This window comes from Lutjanus erythropterus, chromosome 4, assembly GCF_056507025.1.
Source record: "Lutjanus erythropterus isolate fLutEry1 chromosome 4, fLutEry1.hap2, whole genome shotgun sequence".
Classification (NCBI taxonomy): Eukaryota; Metazoa; Chordata; class Actinopteri; order Lutjaniformes; family Lutjanidae; genus Lutjanus; species Lutjanus erythropterus.
In genome coordinates this window covers 35,181,660-35,208,056 of record NC_139320.1, presented here as the reverse complement: position 1 = coordinate 35,208,056, position 26,397 = coordinate 35,181,660, and the positions used below count along the sequence as shown (strand labels likewise).

At 42.2% G+C, this 26,397-nt stretch overlaps 1 protein-coding gene across 3 annotated transcripts in view; it reads left to right on the top strand.

Moving 5' to 3' along the window:
- schip1 (schwannomin interacting protein 1) overlaps window positions 1-26,397 on the top strand; it is a 326,809-nt gene that overhangs the window by 257,634 nt on the left and 42,778 nt on the right. For 2 of the 3 annotated variants that reach the window (XM_084717798.1, XM_084717801.1), the window contains exon 9: window positions 10,165-10,992. In XM_084717798.1, coding sequence (XP_084573924.1) covers window positions 10,165-10,992 — 828 coding nt within the window. Of the gene's footprint in view, window positions 1-4,776; window positions 5,281-10,164; window positions 10,993-26,397 lie in introns of those variants that run through there. The other variant, XM_084717802.1, reaches the window with a different exon arrangement.

Sequence of the window (26,397 nt, the reverse complement as noted above, 5' to 3'; positions counted from 1 at the left end):
AGTTAGCTGAACCTTCAACCTCTCGAATCATCACACCACGACCACCTCAGCCTCATGACACATACATTCAAAAAATTCGACCCAACCAAATTATGATGAAAGAAAAAGAAAAATACATAGATTATTGGACAGAGCTAACAAAATCACAAAACAGAATGGAAACCTATCTAACCCTATCTATATTCTTCAGAATGTTGTGCATTGTGCAACACCCTCTGTCGACAATGTTGATTACAGTGGTTCCACTCAAAACTGGTGGAAACATGGCTTGGTTCACTAAATAACACCAGGCTTCCAAGAATCTTGAATGGAACCATTTTAAGAACCAGAGCTAATTTGGTGGAAAAGCGCCCAGAGCAGGTTCGGGGTGAAACCATTACACCATAGAAAGGTTCTCTGTAGAACCTCTGTTAGTGGTTTTTGTGTGAAACCTTTATATCAGTAACCAACGATAGTTATCCTGTGAGGACATACCAAAGAACCCATTATGGTTCTACTTAGCACCTTTATTTCTGAAAGTGTAGAATGGAGAAGAAAAACAAAATAAAAAGGGAGCAGTGATCGCTCTGAGGTGCCTGAAGTGTTGCACAGTGAACTTTCTTCGACCACCTCTTCAATCAAAAGTACAGTAAAAGTCATCTTTGTCTTCCAGGTGCGATGAAGACATGGATCAGAGAGCTTTGATGTGACAGATCATGGACATCTTCATCTGTCCGCACTGGCCTCCAGCTGTTTTCTGCCTTTACTGTTTTGTGAAACAATTCACTGAGGGGTAGGATGGCCATGTCAAAACTGTTTTTAGAGGCGTTGATGCTAAAGGGAAATGGAAACTTCAAAGAAAGAAAACTGTGCGAGAGTGACAACTACATTGGCTTCCTGTAGACAAGTTAATGATAATTTAATTGCCTGGTTAAGACATGAACTTTTAGTCCTTGCATTCTCCCCAGTTTAAAAAACTCCAAAAGTAGCTTGTATCCTCCTTAAAGGCATTCAGTTAACTCTAAAACTCCCCACTTTACTTCACTATGACCGATTCATGTTTGGGGAATTTGGGAGGAACAGCAGAGGGGAGGAGTGGACGGGCTGATAAGAAAATTGAAAGCAGCGGTGGGGAATAGTGTGGCAGTACTGGTCCGGACTCCTGCTGTCCCCTCTTTGGGGATATTCCCACTTGTACTGTCTCTACTGTAGTGCGAGGAGAGGCTCAGCCAGGGGTCTTTGAAGTACGGCTCTGTTATTACATGGATGAACTCATTTACACTGCTATTATACAATCAACGCACCATGTCTGAAGACAGCTCCTATCCTTCAAACAAGTACAAATCTATGCTGAGCCCAGCCGGCAGTGCACAGCTGAGAAAGTTGCTACTCACTGAGAGATTCCCAACAACATCACTGGAGTATGATGCAGTGCTTTTTGTATTTCCAAATGTTTGGCATACCACTCCAGAGACGCAAGATCCGGTTCCTAATCATAACACTTGTTAGACAAACGCTTTGGAGTGCGTTTATCTCCTGCTGTGGATGAGATTGGTTTATCACTGACATTTAACTTGATCTCCATTTCGGGATATGTAAATTACCAGCTGTTACGAGAGGAAACAGAATGCAACATGAAGATATCATGCCATGTTGGTGTTAACCCCTCTTCAGCTCTGACACTGCAGCTGCCATCTGCATGTGTGTGAGTGTTAACTCGTATGTCTCTACTGCAGTGTTTTCATTGAGCAAGAGGAGTCCCCATGTAAGACAACATAAAATGACATAAAAAAAAACACAATTTAGAAAAGACTAGCAATAAATCTCCTGTGTATTCATTTTCTGTAGAGTAATCAATTAATTGTTTAGCCTACTAAAGATCCAGTGTGAGATTTTACTCAGTTTAAAGTTACAGGGACAGTGCAGATTAATAAATATTTCTGTAAATGTGCCTGTTTAGCCATCATGGCTAATGTTCAGCTTTAGGTCTTGGGCAGGTGTAAATATAGTGACAAAGCTACATAAAATACATTAAAACAGTAATGACAGTTTCAAAAACACATAAAATACATTAAAACTTTAACAATAATAAGAACACATAAAGTGTTTCCATGAAGTGCAGAGTCAAACTGCACTGCCATGATTCTACAGTCCAGAACATACAAACGAAACACTGGCTCTCGATACATCCTTTGACATTGTGCAAGAAATTTCTTAGCCACCATAACAGAGCAAGGCGAGGTGTTTGCCGTCTGCAAGCACACTGTTAGATGCCATTAAGAGCACATTCAGACAGAATCAGGCACGCATCCGGTTGTGCTTCGTCGTGTTCGCTGCATAAATTGCAAGTCAGACCCAGACATCAAAGCTTGGTACAATGTTTGCAGAATGAGTTAGTGTCTGTTAAATCGAGCAATATCTTAATGGAGTCTGGCAGGCAGCAGGACAGGCAGTCACTGAACTCAAAGTCGAGTGTATTTCAGAGCAGTGTGCATTTGCTTTTAGGATAACAGGCATAATTTTACACTGACAGACAATTTTGGGGCTGCAACTAACGATTATGTTAATCGGGTGATCATTTTCTTGATTAATCAATTCATAGTTGTTTGTTTTAAAGTGATGGAAAATGCGATCAGCCCAAGGTGACATCCTATAAAACGAAGTTATAAAGAATTACCCAAACCAATTAATCGATTATCAAAATAGTTGATTATTAATTTAATAATCGATTCATGGATTCATAATTGCAGCTCCAGAGAACTGACAGTATTTATCTAGTATTTATCTATTTAATAGGGATGTCCCGATACAACTTTTTCACTTCCAATACGATACCGATATCAGCCTTGAGTACTGGCCGATACCGATATCAACCCGATACAATATCAGCACGAATCATACATACTTTTATTATTTATTTTGTAGTGTGGAATGTTAGAAAAGGCTTGATCAAGTGATGTTACTCAAACAGAGAACAATAGTCAGCAACCAGAGTCACCTATGGATAGAAGTGCTGGAGCGGAAAAAGGACTGCTTATCTGAGCGCTTATATCGGAGATTTTAGATGCAGTCCGATAAAATCTGATACTCGTTTTTTGGCTGATATCGGACCGATATCCGATATCAATATCGGACTGGGACACCCCTACTATTTAATGTACAGTCCATGGCTCCAACTCGCTATTTGGACTGCAGTACTCAATTATGAACACTAGGGTCTTACATATTGGTCCTTTAATGCTTGTTGTGGTTACCTGCTGTGAGGGCTGCACAACTTTTCATGTGTGACACAATCTCCACCCAAACTGAGCATTGTAACTTTCGCGTTGGATCTATTGCAGGGCTGCTGCACTAGATTGCATACGATTGTGAATGTGTACGGCTTGAGGGAAAATGACAGCCACTGTTTTAAATTTGAAGCCAAACAGCCGATATAACAACAGGGTCCAATTGAGCTCCCCGAGGGTTTTATGTGATATTAAAAAAAAGCAGGTCTGGAAATATTCTAAATTCAGAACAGCAGAAGTATGTTTAATAATTCACCTGGATAGTTTCCTCTCTCTTTCACTCGATCTATCCCTCCGTCTCCTTAACGCTCTCACTCTCTCTCTCTCTCTCTCTGCCGTTTGCAAGGTCAGTGGGTGCAGAAGGTTGGGCTTTAGTTGTGTTTCTGTCGTCGTCACTTTCTCCTCAGAGCTGCAGGCTGCGACAGAGAGAAAGAGAGAGAGAGAGAGCCACAAACACAAACCTGAGCCAGCCGGGGAGCAGCAGCAGCAGCAGCATGCTTGTTTTGCGCTTTAGTTGTAAGTCTTGTTCCTGGGTGATAACTGAGCGATAGAGGCCGGTGAAACGTGCGCAAGCCCACGATATAAGAAGAGGACGCACTTTACTCAGAGCCTATTTATTTTCCAGCTGACGTGGGAGCCAGAGTGTTGGTTGGACATCTCTCTGTGCGCCGGGGAGGAGAGGAGAGAAGACCTGCTGGGATTTAAAGACATTTTTCTCCCATCAAGACTCCTTTTTTTTGTGGACAGACTACACAATCAGAGAGAGCGATGACTGGACTGAATTATCCACCGGCTCCCAGCCTCACCACCACCACCACCACCACCCGCCCTTAAAATAAAGCTGCTGTGAAACAAGTCAGCACCATCACCGTTGTCTAACAGCTGAGGATTTACACTTTACAATGTCTTGAGACGCGACGGAGAGGCTACAAAGATGATGACAGTGAGTATGCGCTCGTTCAAATGGCACCAGGCCACTTCTTTTACTTCATTAACGCCGATAACAGTGGATGGAGTCGGGGTCAGTGTGGTCACAGCTGTAAGTGGATGTGGTAGTGTGATATTGGGCGTTTCTGTCACCGCCGTTGCCGAGGGGATGTCAGGTTCCTCCTGGGACTTTTTGGGAACATTACATCATATGAGTAGACGCGTATTATCCATGTTTACAACCTGATTAGTGTCTCTTTGCCAATCACATTGAAATAGATGATAGATTACATGTTGCCAGATGTAATCATGCAACTGTCATGCGTGCGCGGAGTGCGCTCGATGCACGCAAAAAAAAAAAGACTGGGCGTATGCGATGATGTCCCCTCGCAAAGCGCCCTAGAGAACGACGGGCAGCAGAGTTGTGTGTGAGGGGGTGACATAAATTAAACGCCCCCCTTTTCCTTCCTTTCCAAACACCCGCCCGGCTGGCTGGCTGGCTGCGGGGTGGGGATCGGTGCAGCTGTCAATTTGCATGTATTTTGTGACCAAAGCCAGCCTGTATGGTCCGCCTGCCTGCCTGCCTGCCTGCCTGCCTGCGTTTCGGTTAATCCCACAGCGAGCGGATCAGCTTTAGTGCCGCTCCAGCCTGCCGTCTTGCAGCGCCTTCCTCCCTCATAAACAGACACTTTAAATGATTACATTATTTTTAATCGGGCTCATGTGACCAGCGTGTATTGACGCGATAATATCTGGAAAGCAAAGCAAGCGCTGTGTGCGCGTGTGAGTGTGTGTGTGTGTGTGTGTTTGAATGTGTGTGTGGAGGGAGGCTGCACGAATCGGGATAACACTTCCAAGAAATAACGGGATCGGTGGCCGAGATTTGCTGCTCGGATACTCTGCTGCTGCTTTTATTGAGCCGGTCTGTCTTCCTACTTTTGGAGACTAAAAACCCAGCCGGTTCACGAATCCTGGCTGGTTATTTTTATAGCACTTGAAGGGTGACAAAGCCGAGATGACAGGCTGGTTCACACACCACAGGGACTGGTGACCGCGCAGTGATCCAGTGCGTTTCATGAGCACGTCGGTAAGCTTTATACATTGATATATTACTGCCATAAAATGCTCGTTTCCAAGTTTAAATGTTGCCTTTAACAAATTCGCATAGTCGTGACTGGAGTCGTTTTGCTGTAAAACACCGGCTCTCAGCGATTTTCAGAGTATTAGGCCATAAGTAGGCTGCTAATGTTGTGTGCCCTTAAGTCCTCCCCCCTTCAGCTGTAACCCTACAGGGGCTTCTGGAGTTTCTCATGTCAGGAACCCACAGACTGCTGGAAATCATCCCAAGGACCTGGATATGTGATTTTACATATTATTAACACTGTCTAGACTGAGGGGTAGCAAGCAAAACAGTAGTTATATACATTCTGTCGGTTCAAGAGGGAACTATGTAGTGCTGATGTTTAGGGGAGACCGGGGATGATGGTAACATTTTTTTCTTGCATTGGTAACTCAGTGATTGTTCGTGCTAGATCTCTCAAACTTTGATATGTGGTACTGGGATTTCTCTTCTACAAATAAGACTCTTTTGAATGTATAGCGTAGACCGGGGGCATTTGTAACATTTTTTACATTTTCCGTCATAGCTCACATACTACTAGAAATAGACTAGTCATATGAAACATGTACATACAGTATATCTGCACCAATTCATAAGACCATTGATACGTTTTCATCAATAAAGACAAGAGCATAATATTAAACTTAATGCAAGAGGAGTGCTACAGTCACTGTAACAGTGGTTAGGGGTAATTGTAACATGAACAAAAAAATCACATCACATTACTGCTGTAGAATCTAATAATGCTGAGAAGACAAGGTGACTATGCTAGTGGTAATTAGATTTTAATTGTTTGGATTGAGTTAAAAGTAATTTTTCATTTAAACTGAATGAAATACGTTACTTTTTGACAAACAAGTATGTCAGTCTTAACAAATAAAGGTGCTTACATTGGGCCCTGTGGCTTGGGTGTCATTGTAACTTAGTGGTGGAATTGCCCACAATCTTGGAACCATAATAAAATCTCATAAGCTAGCTAGCAACACTTATATTAGCAGAGTTTGTTTATGTTAATTTTTAAACAATAATCTAGAGACAAAATCTTTATAAATTTAAATTCACAGTTCTCTAACCTTTAGACAGTAGAGGAGAACTATTGGACATTCGAAAAGTAACTTTCATACCTCCAAATCATCATTGATTCTACCGAGCATGTGCAGATATTCTCATCATTTTAGTGAACTGTTACAGTTATCCCACCCCGGCTAGCCATTACACAGCTAAGTGTTTTAGGAAGTGGGCTTGAAGGTAGCACAAATGCAAAGCATGAAATTGAACTAGAGTTACTGCTACTTTAAGTTATGTAAGTCAAACCCTTTTTTAATCTACATTACAATGAATGCTATGCAAAAAAATTACTTTCTTACCCAATTTTTTTTTTTTTTTTTGTCATAATATCCACAATGTTGCTCACAAAGACATGCCACCTCTCCAGTGAGCTCATAAAGGAAATATAGTGTATGATAAAGTGTATGATGTTAATGACATAACTGCAGCTCTTAAGCTGACAGTGTTACAACTAACCCGGTGTTATGACACTCCCCGGTCTCCCCCTATCTTTCCCACTGAACACCCAGGAGGTCAACCAAAGAACAGCTACCAAAGCTTTTATGAAAAATAATGTTTTACTATCAAATGATGCTCTGCCATTCTGTCAAGGAAAAACTGTTATGGACCCATTTGTGCAGCTAGTGCCATCTTCATCCCTGCAGTAGCTTCACTTTGCTTCTATTCTCTGTGACCTGTTAGCGTTTCATGGAGAAATGCAAGTTCCTCAGCACAAAGTGGCTTATGTCTCTACACTGCATCAGCAATTTGTGTACCTAGTCTCCAAGATGCTGAGTCATATTGCTTTGCCCAACATGGATATTTTCTGCATTGTCCTTTGACGTCAACAGCCGGTGTCTGCACAGGTGTGGTCTGGTAGCCATAACTCAAGAAAGCTTATTATCATTAGGATAGTACTGTAGGAACTGCAGCTTCTCCCTCATGTGTAAGAGGTACAAACTACTGTACTGTAAGCCCTCGTGGTCTAAACCAGTAATCAGCAATCTTCATAATTAATTTCTTTTCCAGAGCAGCTCATAATGTGGATCACGTAGGAATGTGTCGTTAATTTCTCTTTGCCCTGAGAGAAATTCTGCTGCTCCTTGCTTTTCATTAACTTTTAAAAGTGGTGTGAGGCACTATGATAATGCACTCCTGTGGAGAAAAGACTGATAACTCGGCAAGAGTTAGAAGAGAAGGCTCAGGTCAGGTGAAGATTTGTGGAGGGTTGTAAACAACGCGGACGTTTTCATTAGCTGTGAACTAATCAGTCAGGCTGGTGATTGGGACTCTGCAGGGGCATCGCACTCAAGGTTAGACAACAACTCTGGACTCATCTGTCCGTGTCACAGTTTGGTGTGTTATTGTGTATTGACATGTCAGTGTCATTCACTCTGTCTCACCCCTCATAACACCCCTGTTTTGTCCCTGTGGTGCTGTGCAGATGTAGCAGTGGGTAGTGGGATATTATTCTGACACATCCAGCCACACGGACGCTGCCGTTGCTGTGTGTGTCAAGTGTTGTACAAGCCCACACGCACATGTACACATTCACTAATACAGAGGAATGTATCATCAGTGTGGTAAGACTTGTAGGCTTTGGAGCATGGCACAGGGATTCCCAAACCTTTTAATGTCTTAAAGGGATAGTTTGAATTATTTGAAGTTGGGTTGTATGGTGTAGGCTGCTTACTGATAGTCAGTGTATTACCTGCAGTAGCACTTGGCACCCCCAGTTTGGAGAAGCAGAGAGGATGACCAGCATGGAAGCAAAGCAATGAACTGCTATACAACAATGGTATATTAGCTGCTGAAAGGTCTACCTAAAGAAAAACAGAATTTGGAATATTTTCACTGCCTTTCTTTACCATCAGACAGCCTTTTCTGATGCACTGCTTTTGTATAAGTCAAATATTGCTCTTTCCAAACCAACCAAACTCCATAGGAAAAATCAGCAATTCTACCTTGCAGAACTTGGGAGTTGCTGCTCTACCACTGCCTCAATCTGTTAGTTTGTTTGTGTTATTGTCTGATTTACGTGAATCTGAGCTAGCCTTTTAAAATGCCAAAATCACACAATAGTGCTAACTAACTAACAGAGGCAGCGGTAGACCAGCAACTCCCATGTTCTAAAATTACTGATTTTGCCCATGGAGATTGGTGGTCATGCTGGTACTGGTCTTTGCTTCTCTAAACTGGAGTTGTGCCAACTTCCATGCACTGTAACTAACACACTGTATATCAGTGAGTACCTCATACAAACCCAGTTCAAAGAATTCAAACTATCCATTTAAGGAATCCCTTCTGAGTAAATTGATAAGTGATCAAACGAGGAGCACTATAAATTACAATTAATCAAAACAGCCAACCATACTACTTCCCTTCTTGTTCCAGCTTCCAAAAAAATTGATAAAAGCTAAAATATTCTTCTCCTCCTTATGCTGGGGACCCCCTCCAACCCACTCAAGGACCGCTGTTGGTCTCTGGACCCCAGTTTGCAAACCACTGATATAGCAGAAGGCTGGTCATCAAGTCCAAGAGAGACAGTGACGGTTTAATTCTGTGCAGAAAGGAAGTTCCTACGGGGCAGGAAGTGCTTTGTGGTTGCCGGTCTCAAACCACAACGCTGGTGTGACTAATCTAAGTCTACACACTTCCCTAAATTCTGTTTTCATTTTCCTCTTCTCCTTCTTCTGCCTTCCCTCTATTTTTTTTCTCTCTGTACAATTCTTTTAGAATGGGTTCACACCTAAAGGTCCAGTTCCTGAATAGAAGGAATGCAAGGATACACTGTCTCAATTTTCCAGCTAGTCCAGTTTGCATGTACAAAGGCAAAATTCACACAGTACACAATCTATAAAAACTAGGGTTGTCCTGATAGCAGTGATGCCAAAGTCTTGTACTATTACATTAATTTCTGTATGTATTTGTTCATGTTTTATAAGGGGTTAACCTGAGTCTGGCTATATGTCAATGATAGCAATCATATTTTTTTAAAAAAGCAGTACATATTTTTTAAATGTAGTGGTATGGGATCAGTACTTGGTATCAACCAATACACAAAGTTCAGGTATCGGAATTGATATCAGGAAGGAAAAAAACTGTATCATAAAGTTTCTAGTAAACACAATTCATGTGGTGGAAATGTTTGAATATTTGTTCATACCGTTGGCAGGTAAAAAGTGAACAAAGAGCCTAATTGCTAAATGGATATTGTACATCATGGCGCATTATACAAATGCATTTTTTAGGTCATTGTGAGTCCAGGTTTGTCCCACAACCAATGAATTGACACATACAATGGTATGCTATGATTGGTTCGAAGGGTGTTCACAAAGAGGCTGCAGGGGACTCACTACACACATCCAAAAGCCTTGCAGGATCAAAAAAGCAAACTGAAGGCAACAATTAGACAAAAGATGCACACACTGCACTGATAGCTTTCAGCAGTTTTAATGTAGTAGTGTTTCAGTCTAACAAAGATCTTCTTCAAGCATTGTCCCACTTCAGTGTTTGGATCTTTTGTCTGATTTCTGCCTTCAAATGCTGTTCACTCCAGACATGAACCACTCCAGAGTTCGCTTGGTCCAAGACCACCTGTTCAAGGCAGACCAGAGATAGGTTGTTGGGTTCAGAGCAGAGTTTTAGTTTGGCGTTCACACCAACCCAAACACCTGAGGGGCTAAATACCCCAGGTTTGGTTCAACCGCACTAAACAAGGCTGAACCCATCGTTAAACTCTTGCTTTTCTTACATACATGTTCTTCAGGCTCACTCTTTTTCTATGTTCTTTTGTTGATGCAGGACTACCGGGAGGATGGCATGGACCTGGGGAGCGATGCATCCAGTCGCTCCAGCTCAGAGTCCAACTCCAACAAGGTCACACCTTGCTCCCCATCTCTTGACTTGGCCACTTTGGAGGACTACAAATCCTCCCCTTCTCTGGACCTGGTCACCTTAGAGGACTATGAGGAGGATGAGGACTATCAAGAGTACAAGAAGAAGGTGATAGAGGAGTGGGAGAGTGAGTACGGGGAGGACTACACCTCTCCACAGCCTCCTGGTCAGGAGGAAAGCGGAGGACGAGGTGTCGTGGGGGTTGACGGCGCTGGTGAGGGCTACAGGAAGACAGTGAACAGTCGCAGCCTGGCTGAAGAATTCCAGGAAGTGAAGACGGTCCCGCCCCTCCCGGCCCCTGGCGGACGTACTGCTACCTCGGTTGCAGCTGTCCCTGAAGAACTGAAACAGAATGGCAATCTGATTTTGCCCCGGAGCAACCAGCTCCACTCCCCTGGTACACCACAGGGGGGCACAGGGACTCCCAAGCCCAGGCACCGCAGCTCCAGTCATGGCAGGGGGAGCCGCAGCACTGGTACTGGTGGGGTTGGTGGTGGTGGTGGTGGTGGTGGTGGAGGAGGAGGAGGAGGAGGAGGAGGAGGCAGCGGAGGGACTGGGACTGGGGGACGGATGGGGGGCTACAGAGAGGAGGAGTGTGTAGAGGAGGAGCCTCTGCCCACCATGGACTGGGCAGCCCTGGAGAGACACCTGGCTGGGCTGCAGTGCAAAGAGCAGGAGAACCAGAACCTCAACCACAACCAGAACCACAACATGGGAAAGACCAACTACACCTCCGTAAGTGTCCAAAGACTTTTTAAATGTTTTTTGATTATGTTCCCGTGGGCTTTTTTTCTGCTCGTGTGTCAAAGGTTATCTCACACATAACAGACCTGTTTCATGGCAGCTGTATTTATATGAAATTGTAGGTTAAACGCTGGTGTTACCAATGGTACTATTTAAGGTCCTGTTCCCCGACTCTGTTTAACCTGGATGAAATGAAACCTTAACTAGTATCACTGGTAACACCTGTGTTTACACTATTGTTTCATGTCTGAAAAAGGTCTATTGTTCCTAGTTTTCCCATGCTTTGCTGTGGTGGGCATCTGTAATCCAGCAGTTATCCGTGTCAGATGGACCCTGGAAACATGAAGTCAGGTTAGCTGGAGTAAGGAGGAGGGATTAGTCGGCTAATGTAGCGCTAAGCTATGTGGCCCAGCTATTAATGTGACCATCATGGAAGTCTGGACTCTCTTTAAGTGCAACAGTGCAAACAAAATGGACTTAGAGTTGTAGTTACTCTCAGAAATCAGTGACTGATATTATTTTAGAGCTCCATCATTTAGTAGATAAGTTGATGAGCTGAGCACAAGAAAAGTCTTGATTTGTAGGGCTGTGTATCCTTCGAAATATCGTTCAAAAATTTTCAATACTGGAAGCAATACCTTGATTTTGATACTGGTTCCTGAGTGATACTTTTTTCAGAACCAATTTTATAAAATCCATTTTAATAAAATTAATATTAGATTACAAGTTACTGTACAAGTATGTAGTTTCCTTCCTCAGCTCCTTTTTATACACTCAAAACTGTTTAATAACATAAAAATATGAACGTATTTACAACAATGTGGTTTTTAATGTATCAGAATTTGGCATCAAATGGTCTTTTTCCATACTCTATAGTATTGAATCAATTCCACAATCTGCTGCTATTATTTGTATTTTATTATATTAAATTGAGAATATTTAGAGTTTGGAGTGTTGGTTTAACAAAAGAAGCAATTTGAGGACAGCTCCAGACGTCTCTTGGAGTCTGGAAAATTGTGATGACTTTTTTTCCACGTGTTTTAGATGTTTTTAGACCATTTTATAGACCAAAAAATTAATTAATTAATGTGAAAATAATTGTTAGTTACAGCTCTATATTAGTTGATAACTTTGGAGTGATAACTACAACAACAAATATTTGTTGAGGAGCTTACAGTCTTGTATCTGTTTAACCCATTTTAATGTCCTTTGTTGTGGCCGTGTGGTGTCTCTACCAGAAGAGGTCAGTGTTGCATTGACATTCTGCTGCAGAGAGCTGCTGCAGGCCCTTCATGCCACACTAGCAGCTCCAGCACTACAGGCTGTTATGATTCACTTAAAATCTCATGACATCAGTCCCAGGCAGAGTGTTACGGTTTATTGTCAGTCTGTGGGTCCAAAAGGGTGTAGCTTTAAAGATGTTTGGGGAGGAGCAGCAGAGAATTGTTTACAGCAGCAGCAGCAGACACAGTTTCAGTGTATCAACTCAGCTCTTATGTCACTGAGTAAAAACTAAGCGAGGGCAAATGTGTGTTGGAGAAAAAGGGGGATTCTCTTTTGGTATGCAAGCACCAAGACCTTTTCCACTGTGCACGCAGACAATGGCTGCAGCCAGTGCCATTGTGAGCATGTTGTGTGTGTTGTGTGTCTTTGTTTGCCTGTCCTGGAGGCCCCCTCTGTCTCCCTGAGGCATGTCAGGAATGCAGTGGGAGAAGTGGGGGGATGAGAGGAAGGAAAGAGGGAGGAAAGGACAGGAAGATGGTATCTTTAGGACCAGGCAGTTGGGGGGGGTGGGGGTGGGGGTCACATGGCTGATGTGTTTTTGTCAATGTTCATTACCTGCTGTCTGTCTTAACCGAGAAGGTCACCTCGTGGTTCGCTTTAGTCTGGGGAAAGTCTCCCCAGGCAGTGGGCTGTGATATAATTGATCTGGGTGGAGGAAAATCTCTTGAAAAAGAGCCTCTGTCTTCACATGTGGCTGCTATCATATGTGCGTACACACACATTCACACACATCTCTTCACCATACACTCATTCTTGGCTCAGTAGGTGTCTCACATGTGTGAACGTAACGGTGCCGAACACTAGACCAGGTGTGGTAGATAGAGATAGCCTGGTCCTGATGGTGATAAAGTGCCTCCAACTGTCTCTCCTATTACAAGGAAAAAAACAACCCTTAGAAAAAAGCGGGCCTCACATTTTGATGGTCCTCTGTAGATAAGGAATTGGAATTAGCCGTGTAATCCCACCTGAGCAGGGAGCAGGGGAGATATACCAGAAAAGATGGGAGTCGCAAACCCATATCCTGGACAATCCCACTCTTAACATCATCCAAGTGTTGACGGTTCTTCTGTAGAGGAGTGCCCATCATATGGATCATAATACCTATTGGTTTCTTGGTATTTTTCAACCTGAACCCTATCTCCTGTGTTTCTGTGTCCTAAGTGACTAATCGGATTGACTGAGAGCAAAACCATATAAATAGTCTTTTTTTCTAGATATGGGTATCATAAGGATTGATTGCTGGAATAATTTTATTGGAGAAGTTTCAGTACTACCTGGTACTGATACCCAGTCCTAGTGGGGATTTTTTCCATAGTGTTGTCAGACACTTAGAATAACAGTCTGAGTTTTTTCAGCGTCAAAACTCTAGTTTAGGTTTTACAGGATTACACTGCAGCTCAGTTTAGCTTCCACCAGCTGCAGCACTCTTCCTCAGTACTAGACCAATTTCGCAAACTAATGTCCCTGACAGTCACTGAGACACAAAACACAGTAAAAATAGAGTTCGGGTTGAAACAAAGTTACCTGTTAAGTCCTATCTCTGAGCTTCCACTTATGCTTCAACACAAGTACCGACCCTGTGCTAGCCTGCTAACAAGAGCACAAAAGCAATCAAGTGTCAATTTATGAAATGAGACATTCCCACAAGACGTTCCCGGTGTCTTTCTGTGTCAGGGGGCGTCTGAGTTTCTTAATTCTTAAATTTGCAGGACTTAGCAGACACCCTGGAGAAAAGGGAGGCTGGTGCTTTTAAAATGTTGTTAAATATTTAGTCATCCACTCAGGCGGGACCCACCGGCGAGATGATGCGTGCGTTCATGTATGGAGGGGTCTGTCTGTCTGGGATGTTTGCTGCGGTCCAGAGGGACACAGATATTCATGCTTCAGTAGAGCTTCAAAAGCATCTGTGCTTTCAGAAAGACGGGACACTGCAGTGAAGCTCAAAGCTAATAATTTGTAGTGGTCGCTAAGTGCCTGGAGACTGGTTTAGCCAGACTCCTGTCGGATGTGGCAGCTACAGCACGACACGTGCACACATTTACTTGGATATAAGAACATTTTTAAATATGCATCAGGCAAAATAAGCTGTAAACCAGACACACACAGTCACTAGCAATGAGACTTCTTCCTGTAGTCCTGTCCACATCTCCATGGCAACAGTCCCTTATAGCCTTTCTGGTGAATCACAGGAGAGTCTGCAGGTCCCTTAAAAGTGAATTTACCTATATTTAAAGGAAATGGTTAGACATTTGGGAAATAGGCTTATTAATTTTCCCGATACCACTATCATGTACATTAAAGCCACATTTGATAACCTCTATTAAAAAAAAAAACAACTTTTTGTCATGTTGGCTGAAACAGTCACTATATCCAGACAGTAGTACATGAAACAGATAATATGTTGAAAATCAGGTTCCTCTAGCTCCTCTCAATGCTATTATTTTTGCATTTGCCAAAAATCCACCAAAAATAACCAATCAGAGCCATCTTCCACCAAAAAAAAGTCACCCAGCAGGACTCCCTGCCCCCCATGATAGAAAAATAGAATATTTTATTTTTGTCACACCTGATTTATGTGCATAAATGCATTTAATTTCAGCTCAGTGTGAGACAGTTTATGACATTTTGCTTGCCAGTGTATGGAGTAGCAGTGTCCTTCCCCAAGACTCATTCCCAGGTTGTCAAATACCTTTTGGGTTGGAAGCTGGCATTAATTGGTTGTTTTCTTTCAGACAGTGGAGTCTTGAAAATGTCATTAGGAACACTAGGAGCAGCCTGAGGTCAATGTTCTTCACATTTTATCTGTCTCATGTCAGGATATACTGACATTTTCAGCAAATACGACAAAAATATTTTTATAGAAGTTACAAACTGTAGCTTTAATTATGAAGCTACAACTAAGAGCAGGTTACCTTAATGTAGCATAAAGACTGGCTCTGTCCAACAGTAGCAGCAGCCATGTACCAGTACCTCTAAAACTCCCTAAATAACACTTCCTATCTATATCATGTTTGTTTAATTCACACAAAAACTGAAGTGTTAACAAACATAACGACTCCCGTTGTTACACGGTGTTATGTGCTAGACTATTTCCTGTGTCGTTTTTTCACAGTTAAGCCAGATGTCAGGTGATTACTTTATATTTGTTTAAACACACATCGAGTAGAGTTGCATTGATTTCTCACCATGCAATGGCATTGTCTTTGTGCTGTATTTGTACATTACTTTGTGTTAATAAGACTATTTAAGTGTTAATAATAGCATAATATTCATGTGTATTATTCGATTGCATGACATTTCTAAATTCTTAGTTAAAAGAAACTTGGTAACAGTTGTGAAATAAACACTTTCAGGAGGATTTGAGACGCCTCTGCTTTATGTCAGGGTCCTGCATCACCCTGTCAGGGTTTATTTCACAATAATGACCTGCTCACTGTACATTATACCTTATTTAACTAACACTTACAGGCACCTTAATATAAAGTGCTACCAAACCTTCATTTCTTGTGCCTGTTGTTTCAGTTTTGTATCAATGAAGCAGTCACACTGGTGCAGGTGTGTTTATTCAGGGTGTGGTGTCTGGCTGCTGTAATCTCAGTGTCTGCCTCAGGCTGTGGGTGTGGGGTCAAAAGGATTCATGAGGATGAGGGCCACGCTGACCTGTTCGTAATTTGTTTCTAATGAACTCTGGAGTCGCGTGGCAGAGAGGGGCCCACAGGGACCTCAAGTACACTCAGGGTAACACTACCCCGAACCCTCCAGTTAGCTCCACACCCCTGAAAGGTAAACAATAATATTATTCTTCCGAGCCAGTCTCGAGGTGAAAAAGGCAGAGCTGGGGTCGTGCTACATGCATGGACGTCTGTACTCAGAAATTTACCTGTGTGTTGTCTAAGGTGCATACTGGAAAAGAATTAAATTCATGCCTACAGGCTATTTCTTTTTCAATCTCAGAGTGCACACACCCAGACTTAGTCATACAATTTAAAAACACCCCATGGGCAAACTGTGGTTATAAAGATAGGGCCTGTGCTGAGACCTGCAGCACACTCCTACTTTAAAAGTACAGAGAAGAGCTTTCTCTCTCTTTCTCTCTCTCTCTCTCTCTCTCTGTCTATCTCCCTCTCTCTCTCACACACACACACACACACACACACACACACTGAATTTCTTATAATCATGTCAAAGTTTTTATTGTACATGTAAGTGCAATGTTTCATACAGCGTCTGAGCCCAGCACTGGGAAAAATTGTCAAACCTCAAGCAACAGTCACACTGTTGAGGCAGACTTTCACATACTGCCTCACTAATGCCTCCTGACATCTGTGAAATCCATAATACACAAATTCATACAGTATGAAGATTAAGCATGTTGCCCCTAAACAACCTGCCAACGCTTATGTGTTCTCTTCATTAATTTAAAAAACACAACATCCATCCTCTCTACAATGTTTCCATCTTATTTTAGCACTACAGGGCTACCTTCTCAAGTATTGTCACTGTTTTAAAGGTGAGCTCCACCTGTTTTACACATCTGCATCAGTTGACTATGAAAACAATTTTGTCTTCTATGGCTCTGGAGGAGCCATAAAGGTAGAGTCAGTACGATTTTTCCAAGCTGTTCGTAAATGCTTCAGTATGTCAAATACAAATATGTTGGGTTGATGAGACATGAAAATGATAAAAAAAAAAAATAAGGATGTACAGGCAGATGACAGGATTATCTGCAGACAACATCACACACTTCTAGTGGTAGTGGTAGGTGCAGACTGAAATGCTAACACCAATTTGATAGACCTACAGTCAATCCGAGCTACCAAACCTGTGACATAGCACTGAGAGATGTATGCTGGTTGGGCCAGTGTTTAGTGTGTTTTCAAGTAGGATCATAATGGCAGCGACTTAAAGTTTAAAATTACGGCTAAACAGTTCACTAAAATGTGTTTCTGAAAAACATTTGTGACAAGAAACAGGCAGTACAATACATTAAATTTTATCTAAGTTTTGTGGGGCGTTGTGCTCGAAATGTGTGACATCACTGACGTGCGACTTTTCCAGTTTGAACAGTGAGGCTCCTCCTCCACCAACTTGTAAATGCAAACTTACGTGTCAATGTTGCTACATAACTTAAGTTACATGTGACATTACAATTTGCCAACAGTCCCTCTGTCATGTAAAACTGTCTAAAAGTATAATCTCTGTTCACTATGTGACAGTGTTTCCAGCTGTCAGAGGCAGTAACAGGTCCATGAACATACCAAATAGGAGGGTGCTGCTCAAGCACACCATATCATATAAACAGTAAAATGGCCAAGAGCTGAACCGAATTGTAGAAGTGTGTAGCACTCTGCCCCAGAAAAACACTCAAAGGCTGTGGGAAAATAAAAGGATGAGAAAGAAGCAGAGAGAGGTTAGAGAAAAGAGCAAAGGCAGAGGTTTCTCTGTTTCCCTCGCTCCACTCTGTGCTCTGTCATTATGTACGAGTTCAGCAGTTGAACTGCGCTCGCCACCCTCCACTAACATCCTAACTACTACCTTCTACAGGCGCTCAGACTGCGCTACGTTGAGGCAGAGAGGCCGAGGGAAGGAGACGGAGGAAATTGTAGGGTTTGAGAGGTCTTTGAAAACAGTTTTAGTGGATATAAATAGGTTGGGCCTGCATGAGGAAACAAAGCAGGATGGTCTGAATTTAAGAGAGCAGCAATACTTCTAAGGTGCACTCTTAGAAATAAGGGTTCCAAATGGGTTCTTCCTGAAAGGCTGATGTTCTACCTAGCACCATTTGCTTCTTAAAAACCCTTTTTTGAAGAAAGGATTTATCAAGTGTTCTTTGTAAGACTGAGGGTTCCATTAAGACCACTTTTAATTCAGAGAACCCTTTTTGAATGAAAGAGTTTTTCAAGGATTATTATAATCCATGAGAAGCTTTTTTGTTAAGGGTGCTTTGTGCCATAGATCCCCCTTGGTTGGGTTCTAGATAAAACCCTTGGAATATGAAAAGGTTCTCAGTAGAACCCCTGTTGGAGGGTCCTAGATGAAAACATTGTAATCTAAAAAGGTTCTCAGTAGAGCCTCCTGACTGTGTTCCAGAAAAAAGCCCATGAAATATAAAAATGTTCGCAGTAAAACCCCCCTGATTGGTTCTAGATAAAATGCATAGAATATAAAAAGGTTGTCAGCAGAACCCATGAGTGGGCTCTAGATGAAACTCATGTGATATAAAAAGGTTCTTGGTAGAACCTCCTGAGTTCAGCCAGATAAAACCCTGTAATATAGTGTGAACTATATAAAACCCATAGAACATAAAAAGGCTGACTGAGTGTATTGTAGGTAAAATTCTTGGAATATAAAAAGATTCTCAGTAGAATCTCCTGGGTGGGTTCTTGTTAGCACTTTTAGAGGGTGAAAAGGTCATGGGTAGAACTGGGTAGAACCATTATACCAAAGAAGGGTTCTCTGTAGAACCTTTCTGAGGAAAACCAGTCACTGATGGTTGTAGGTTTTAGGTGTGGGTAGAACTCTCTAAAACAGTTCCAACTGGAACATTTATAAAATCTTCTACCAGGAACCAGAAAGGGTTCTCCTATGGTGACAAGCTTATTTCTAAGAGTGTAGAGAGTAATAGGTGGGATCAAAAAGAACCTCAGGAGGAGGAGGAGGGAGGTGAGAGAAGATTTGTGGGGTCAGATTTATGGTTTGAACCAGAAAGGGCGGTAAGTCTGAGGAGATGGGTGGAGGCTCCAGAGAGGGGGGGTGGGGCTTTTGCCAGGTGTGGAGCGCGTTCTCTGAGTCTCTGATGTCTGGTTCAGCCCCCAAGGCTAAACAACTGTTCCTCGTGGGAGTGTGTGTGTCTGCGTGTGTGTGCGCATGTATGTGCCGGTACCAGCTGAAACATGCCCGGCCCTCTGCACACCACAGCTCACTCATACACACACACACACACACACGCTGCACCGCCTGACTGCACTGCCTCTGCTTTAGAGTCAAGCAGTTTTCTGTCTCCACTTAGTCCACACACACACACACACACACACACACACACACACACACACACACATACATGCAGACACTCACCTCACTAAATCACAAAGGATATCTTTTTCCTCTCATGGTATCCTGACAGTCTGCCAGTGTTGGTAGATGATTTTTCTTTTTCTTTTCTTTTTTTTTTTTATCAGTGGAGTATTTTCATCTCAGCTTAACCTTGGATTCCTCACAGCAAGTTGGGCACTTAACTCAGGTAAAGCAGAATATGACCTCTTGTAAAAATTTGTTGAAGTCTGCTTTTCAACATTAAATGTGAATATGATGTGGCTGTAGTCAAACCAAGTCAAAACTCCAGAGAGTTCAGAGTAAAAAGTCAGAGAAATCGTTTGGCAGATGTAATTATAGCCTCGGGCACTGCATTCCTCTGCTTTTGAGTTTGTATGTAACAGACAAGTTGACTATAAGGAGAACGGAGGAACATGAAGGAAAGCCAGCTTCACATCCGTCCATGCAGCTCAGTTTCCTCAGAGCTGCGTTCTGCGTGACCCTTTAACAAAGAGCAGGTTCATGCTGGCTGACCATATGTGGGTTGCTACTTGGCAAAGAAAGAATACCGTCAAATGTGCAGTGCATGTGTCGTATTTGAATCCTGTTTTAAATAAGCAAAGCTTTGTGCTGTACACCTGTTTTGAATGTTCCTTTACCTTGAGGAGCAGAGAAAGTGTAAAACCGAGCTCAAAGGAGTAGCTTTGACAGAACCCAACAGATAAAAACCTTTGTGTTGCCAATGGATACCTCATGTCGCTTCAGGTCTTATGATAAAAGTTGCACTTCCACAAAGAAAAGTGATGGGAAACCCCATACACATACTTTCTGCACATGCACCTGCATGGAGGAACCAAGGAGGCTGTCAGTTCCAAAAAAAAAAACAGTAAATTTGTTTAGAGGGTCTTTGAATACAAACTGAGAATTACTCAGATTAGAAGGTGCAGCTGGTGCTTTGAAGCTTTGCTTTGCACTGGCCTTGTCAGCCCATGGTCCTTTCCATGTGAAAGAAGCAAACCATTAGAAGAAGCTACCTTAAATGGGTAAAATCAGATTCACCAGGCTGAGGAGCCAGTCAGTGAGCTCTGTCTTACTGCAGGAAATTCAACATGCTCAATCAGCCAGACGTGCCTGATGGCCAACTGTCCGCTTAGTGTGTCAGGTAGCAAAGATATACTGTAGTGTTTATTGTTGAAGAATTATTATTACAGCCCTCAAATGTGGTGGAAAAGCAAAGTCAGTTTGACAAGCTAGGTGGTCTGCTGTACCATGTTTTCTTTGGAGGAGTGCTGTCTTTTTCTACTTAGACTGACCTTCTGGCGAGTGGGTTTCGTGAAAACGTTACGTACAAATTGTAACCAGGGGAAACATAAACATAAACATCCAAGAACTCCCATGGGTTATGAAGTTCAAGACAGGAGTGGTGCTGTCTGAACTGCTCTTACCTGGTGTCAAAGTACAGTTTAATCAGCTGCCTAATAAACTCTCCTTGTCTGCACATGCAGATAAGAAAACAAACAAAAAAAAAATCAGTAAAACATATTTGTATTGATGAGTAACAATGATGCAATGAGGTGTAGACAAACTGACATACAGGCAAATTTCCTGTTTGGACACTGACGGTGGAAGGTTACTAAGAATTTCACAATGATGCAGAGTCATGTCACCAAGGCAAGCTGACTGCAATGTGGGTAAATTAGATGGGGCTATAATTAGAGATAAAACACAGTAACACTGTAGCTCTTTTTAAACAGAGATCCTGCAATAATGTTGTAAAGAAGACTCATCATTACGTCAATTTAGAGGCAAAAAAGGCTTGACGTGTAAAGGCTCATTTATGCCCTTTTACATGTGAAAACAGATTCGTCTGTTTCAAATAACGTAGCTGTCACTGCCCACAGTTCATACCTCCATACTTCCAGAGAAGGCAGAAGTTTCTGGCAACTATAAACATGGTGACACTGGAGGGGGTTGTCATAATGCCTCTTGAGAAAGAGGCAAAAGTGGAGGCAGCATTGTGGATGTCAGCAGTCTGTGCAGCCATTAAATACACTACAGTAGGTGGTTGGAGATGTTTTCTTTTCTCTAAAGCCAAATTTCAACCCAAAGTCCCTGAAACTTTTAGTCGTAGGAACTACTTTTGAAGAAACCGAAAATTTCCTTCAGCCTTTGAAGATTAAGCAAATGAATCTACTGATGTATGAAGAAGTGATGGCTGTTTTTACTCGTCACTTTTGCCCACAGCTACACCTGCATACCTTATCGTTGTGGGTTGTCATTTCCAATTCCCACTGCATTTAATGGAGTGTAATTTAGACTCCAGTCCCTATGGTGGAAATGCACCACAGGGACTTCCTCCAAAGGTTCCTAGTCCCTGGGGAAGGTTCCTGCAGTGGAAACAGAGCTTATTACTACCGACAAGAAAAACTGAGGATGAACATAATTTCCAATACTTGACGACTTTTAAAACTTCTTCGTTATGTCCTCTGGTCATATCTTGTTTGAGGTCTTGGCTACACTGCTACACAGGAAGTCTGGACGTGCTAATATACTAACTCATTTCAAGGATTAAGGACTCATTCCTGCAGCACTTTAGTCTGCATTTGTATGTTTTATACAGAACAGTGAGGTGGAATAATGGCGCAACAGTCCCACCTTGAACTGGCTGTACAAAAGGGGCTAATGTTTTGGGTAGAAAGGCATAGCCTTCAGCTACGTACTCCACCTCTGATTGATCATCCCGACCGATACACAAAAAGTCACACCAACACACCCTTCCTGTGATTCATTCGGCCATGATTCACCAAGTTCTGAGCGTCAAACTTCTTTTCAGCGTGTGTAATATTCTCTCTCTCCTGCAAGTCAGCTTACCCTCATACCAAGTCTGAAACTCATTTCACTACAGAAGCAAAACTCCACCTTCTTCTTCTTCTCCTCCTCCTTTTCTCCTTCCTGTCTTCCAGACACCCCCTGTCCTTCACTACCATTCCCGCTCCTGTTCCCTGCTAATTGTCCTCTTCCTCAAGCTGTCAGGAAGCATTATAGTCTAATGTTCTCACGCAGCCAAAATACAGCAGGAGACCATTTTCCCTCTCCGCCTGGCTCCTATGAAAACTATCAAAGAGGGGGAGCGGGCCATGAGTGGCAGAGCGTGCTGTGGAGGAAATGGGGATTTATGTAGCAGTGAGGAGACGGCCTAATGTTATAACTTTGTGTCAGTCCTCATACTGCAGAGTCACAAACACACACACACTCGCACACAGGCTGGCTTTGTAAGTAAGAATGGGGCCTAAAGAGATAAAAAAAAAAAAAAAAACAAGGTTTATTGTAAGAAGGCAACAAAAAGAGAGTGAGAGCTGGGAACTGAGAAAGAGGGTTTATGTTTTCCAAGCAGAGAAGGATTTTAAACTCCTATCCATCACCTCTGCTGTCTGTTGTCAGAAGAATAAAGGGTTGAGTCAGACACACACACACAGTGGCCTGTATTTGTGCTGAGTGTATGTGAGTGTGTGTGCTTGCGTGGACATGTGTGCTCATTTGGGTGGAGCTGAAACATGAAACACCGCTCCTCTCTGCTCCTAATTATAGAGTGTGTGTGTGTTTTTGGTATTTGTGCGTATGTGAGAGGTAGTGAAGTGGGTTGTGAACTTGGTCTGTTTATATCGGGCTAAAAATACATGTTTAAATCACGTCTACACACCCACACAGACCCCAACAAAACAAGGGTATTTTTGCCTCCTTGTTTCTGACTCTTGTTACCTAACGTGTGTGTTCATGTGACTCTGTGTGTGTGTGTGTGTGTGTGTGTGTGTATGTGTGTGTGAGAGACAGAGCGAGCAAGAGAGAGACTTTGTGCCAGGTCATGCAGAGAGCTTCATCTGTTGCTGTAACAGAACACTTTTATCTCCTCACATAGCCAGAATAAGAAAATAATCATTCCATCAGACTGATGAGGGACGTCACCTAATGACTATTTTCTTCATCAGTTACTCATTTAGTCTGTGAAATGTCAGAGAATAGTGAAAAACGTTTCAATTTGCTTAAGCCTTAAGAGATCTTAATAATGCTTGTTTTGTCCAACCAACTGTCCAAAACCCCAAAATATTCAATCAGCTATCACATTAAAAGTGCAGTAAGCGATTCTGGAGAAAGATAGTTGATTGCTGAGTCTCATTTTCAGGTCATGAAATAGTGACATTTTTGGGAGTAAGACTCAACAATCAACTGTCTTACCAAGCTGTGATGGGTCAAATGTCTCCCTTCACGAGCTAGATTTGCTTAAGCCTGAAATCAGAGCCAAGAGGAGGAGCAGAAATCTAGTATTCTCCACATTGCGCTTAAAATAAAGCGATGTGACACCAAAAACTCATGGCATGATAACACCGTTATTATTAAAAGTTATTATTAGTGATCAAAAATAAACTGCCTCTACACCAGTGGCAGCTGGTGATATTGTGCTGGTAATATACCGCTGCAACTAACAGTTTATTTCATCATCAATTAATTAGCAAATTATTGTCCTGATTACTCAAAGATTTTGGTCTGTAACATGTCAAAAAATACACAAACACAATATTTTGTTTTGCTCAACCAACAGATCAAAGCCCAAAGATATTCAGTTTACAGCAATATACAAGAAATATTTTAATATTTGACAGTTTGAATCAAAGAATGTTTTCCATTTTGCTTGAAAAATTCTACATTTTTGTCAATAAACTAATTGATTAATGTTTCAGCTCTAGACCGGTCTCAGAACCCATCAGCTAATAATAGCCAGTGGGTTCTGAAATAGCATCTCAGCTAGTGCATTCTGACTCTTTCGCTTTTCATATGGACTGTTTACAAATTCTGCTCAAACGTGATTGGTTAGTACTACTCAGACTGCAACCAGGACGGAAACCAGGATGCTTCTGTTACCAAAATCCTGCCCCTCGCCTACAGATTCTGCATATTCATATGCAGATATCTGTTTAGCTTTAGAGTAATGTCAGTTATTTTCCACATTTTCATGATATCCTTTTTGCTTTCCCCAATCATTTATCTGTCGTCAAGACAACAAGAGGCACATCTCATCCATCTCAGCTGCTTATTATTCACTGTGACTCACAAATCCTGCCTCTTAATGTACTTTGTCATTGCATAACAAATGTAATTGGTGGTCAGTTAGTCATTTACTTAGTTAGTGTACAAATTGTTGATGCATTTAAAGATGTGAGACAAATATTAATACAGCCTGGTGGTCTCAGCATGCTCAGTCTTTCCACCACCAACTGTAGACAGTCCTCATTAGAACAACCTCTGGTGGCTGATCATAAGACTCAGCTCACACACTCACACACATACACACACATGCACTCCCTGGCCTTCCACATCAGTTCCTCGCTGTCAGAGCGAGCTCATTACTGCCAGAATCTGGCCCTCACACTGAGCCAACCTGCTTTGCTATGCAGTGTTTTTACACTGGCACAAAATGTCAGCCCGCTAAAAGCATCTGTGCTCCCCTCTTCCTGCTGCGAAGGAGAGGGGAGGCAGACGAACAGAAAGAGAGGCAAGGAGGAGGAGGACGATGGAGAAAAGTGGTGAAAAGAAAGCAAATGTAGCCACACTGAAAGGCCAGAGAGAAAGAGAGGGAGAGGAAGGAGGGGGTAGATGGCAAGGAGGCTGAAAAGAGAGAGGGCAAGCTGTTTGTCGAAGAGAGGGAGGAGGCGTCGCAGCATGACTGAGAATTCTGTTTTAACCATGAGCTCTACAGAGTGTTACGGAGCATTATTTACCACCTACTGTAGCATTTCCACCTCTCTCTGTACCCACACTCTCAGAAATAAGGGTTCAAACGGGGTTCTTCCTAAAGGGCTGAGGTTGTACCCAGAACCATCTGCTTTTGAAGACAATAGGGCTTGTCAAGTGTTTTTGTAACACTAAGAGTTCTATTAAGAACCCTTCTTATCAAAAAAAAAAAAAAGTTTTTGGAAGAAGAGGTCTTATTAGAGGTTACACTTATTGAGTTGGAATTAGATATTTGTTGAAATCCTTGAAGAACTCTTTCAGGGGGTTCCAGATAAAACCCTTAGAATATAAAAAAGGTTCTTGATAGAACACCCTGGATGGTTGGCTTAGAAGGGTTCTCTGTAGAACCTCTCAAAGGGAGTTCTGGGTGAAACCTTTCATATATAGTTCTAGGTATAACCCTTTATGTTTGGTTGTAGGTTCTTCTTGGAGGGCTGATGTTCTACCCAGAGGATTGTTGAAATCCTTGAACTCTTTTGTGCGGTTCTATATAAAACCATTGGAATATAAAAAGGTTCTCAGGATAACCCCCTTGGAGTGTTCTTGATAAAAGGGCTGAGGTTCTACCCAGAACTACTTGCTTCTGAAGAAATCTTTTTTGAAGAAAGGGTTTGTCCCTTTTCATCTGAAAACCCATTTGGGGGGTTTTCAGATGAAAAGGCATTTGATCTAGATTCTAGATAAAACACTAAGAATATAATAATGTTCTTGATAGAATTCCTTCAGTGGGTTCTAGATAAATCACTTGAAATTTAAATTGATTCTCAGTAGAACCCATTGAGTATGTTGTAGATAAAACCCTTATAATATAAAAAGGTTCCAGATAGAATCCTCAGAGAAGGATCTCTTTAGAACCTCTCTTAGGAGGTTCTAGGTGAACCCTTTGTGTTGGGTTCTAGGTTCTTCCTGGAGGGCTGCGGTTCTATGAAAGGGTTCTGTCATGGGGACAAGCTGAAGAACCCTACGGTTCTAGTAAACATCTTTATTTCTGAGAGTGCAGTAGTAGGGTGAAGCACATGTTAGTCACTCTGTTATCAGCGACTTATGATTAGTTGTTTGTTATTTCTGTTTGCATCTATAAATATGCACACATAGCAGCGGAGTAAAATACACAGAGCCCAACATGAGTGGTGTTTTGATGTGGAGGGAAACGAGGATGAGACAAGCGTGCGCACTACAACACACCCTCACACTGAGAGTGACGCCCATAACAACGATTTTTTTGTGCAGACATAAATTACATACTACTGTCGAAGTTTGCCATTAGAATCAGCACACAACTATACTTTAGTA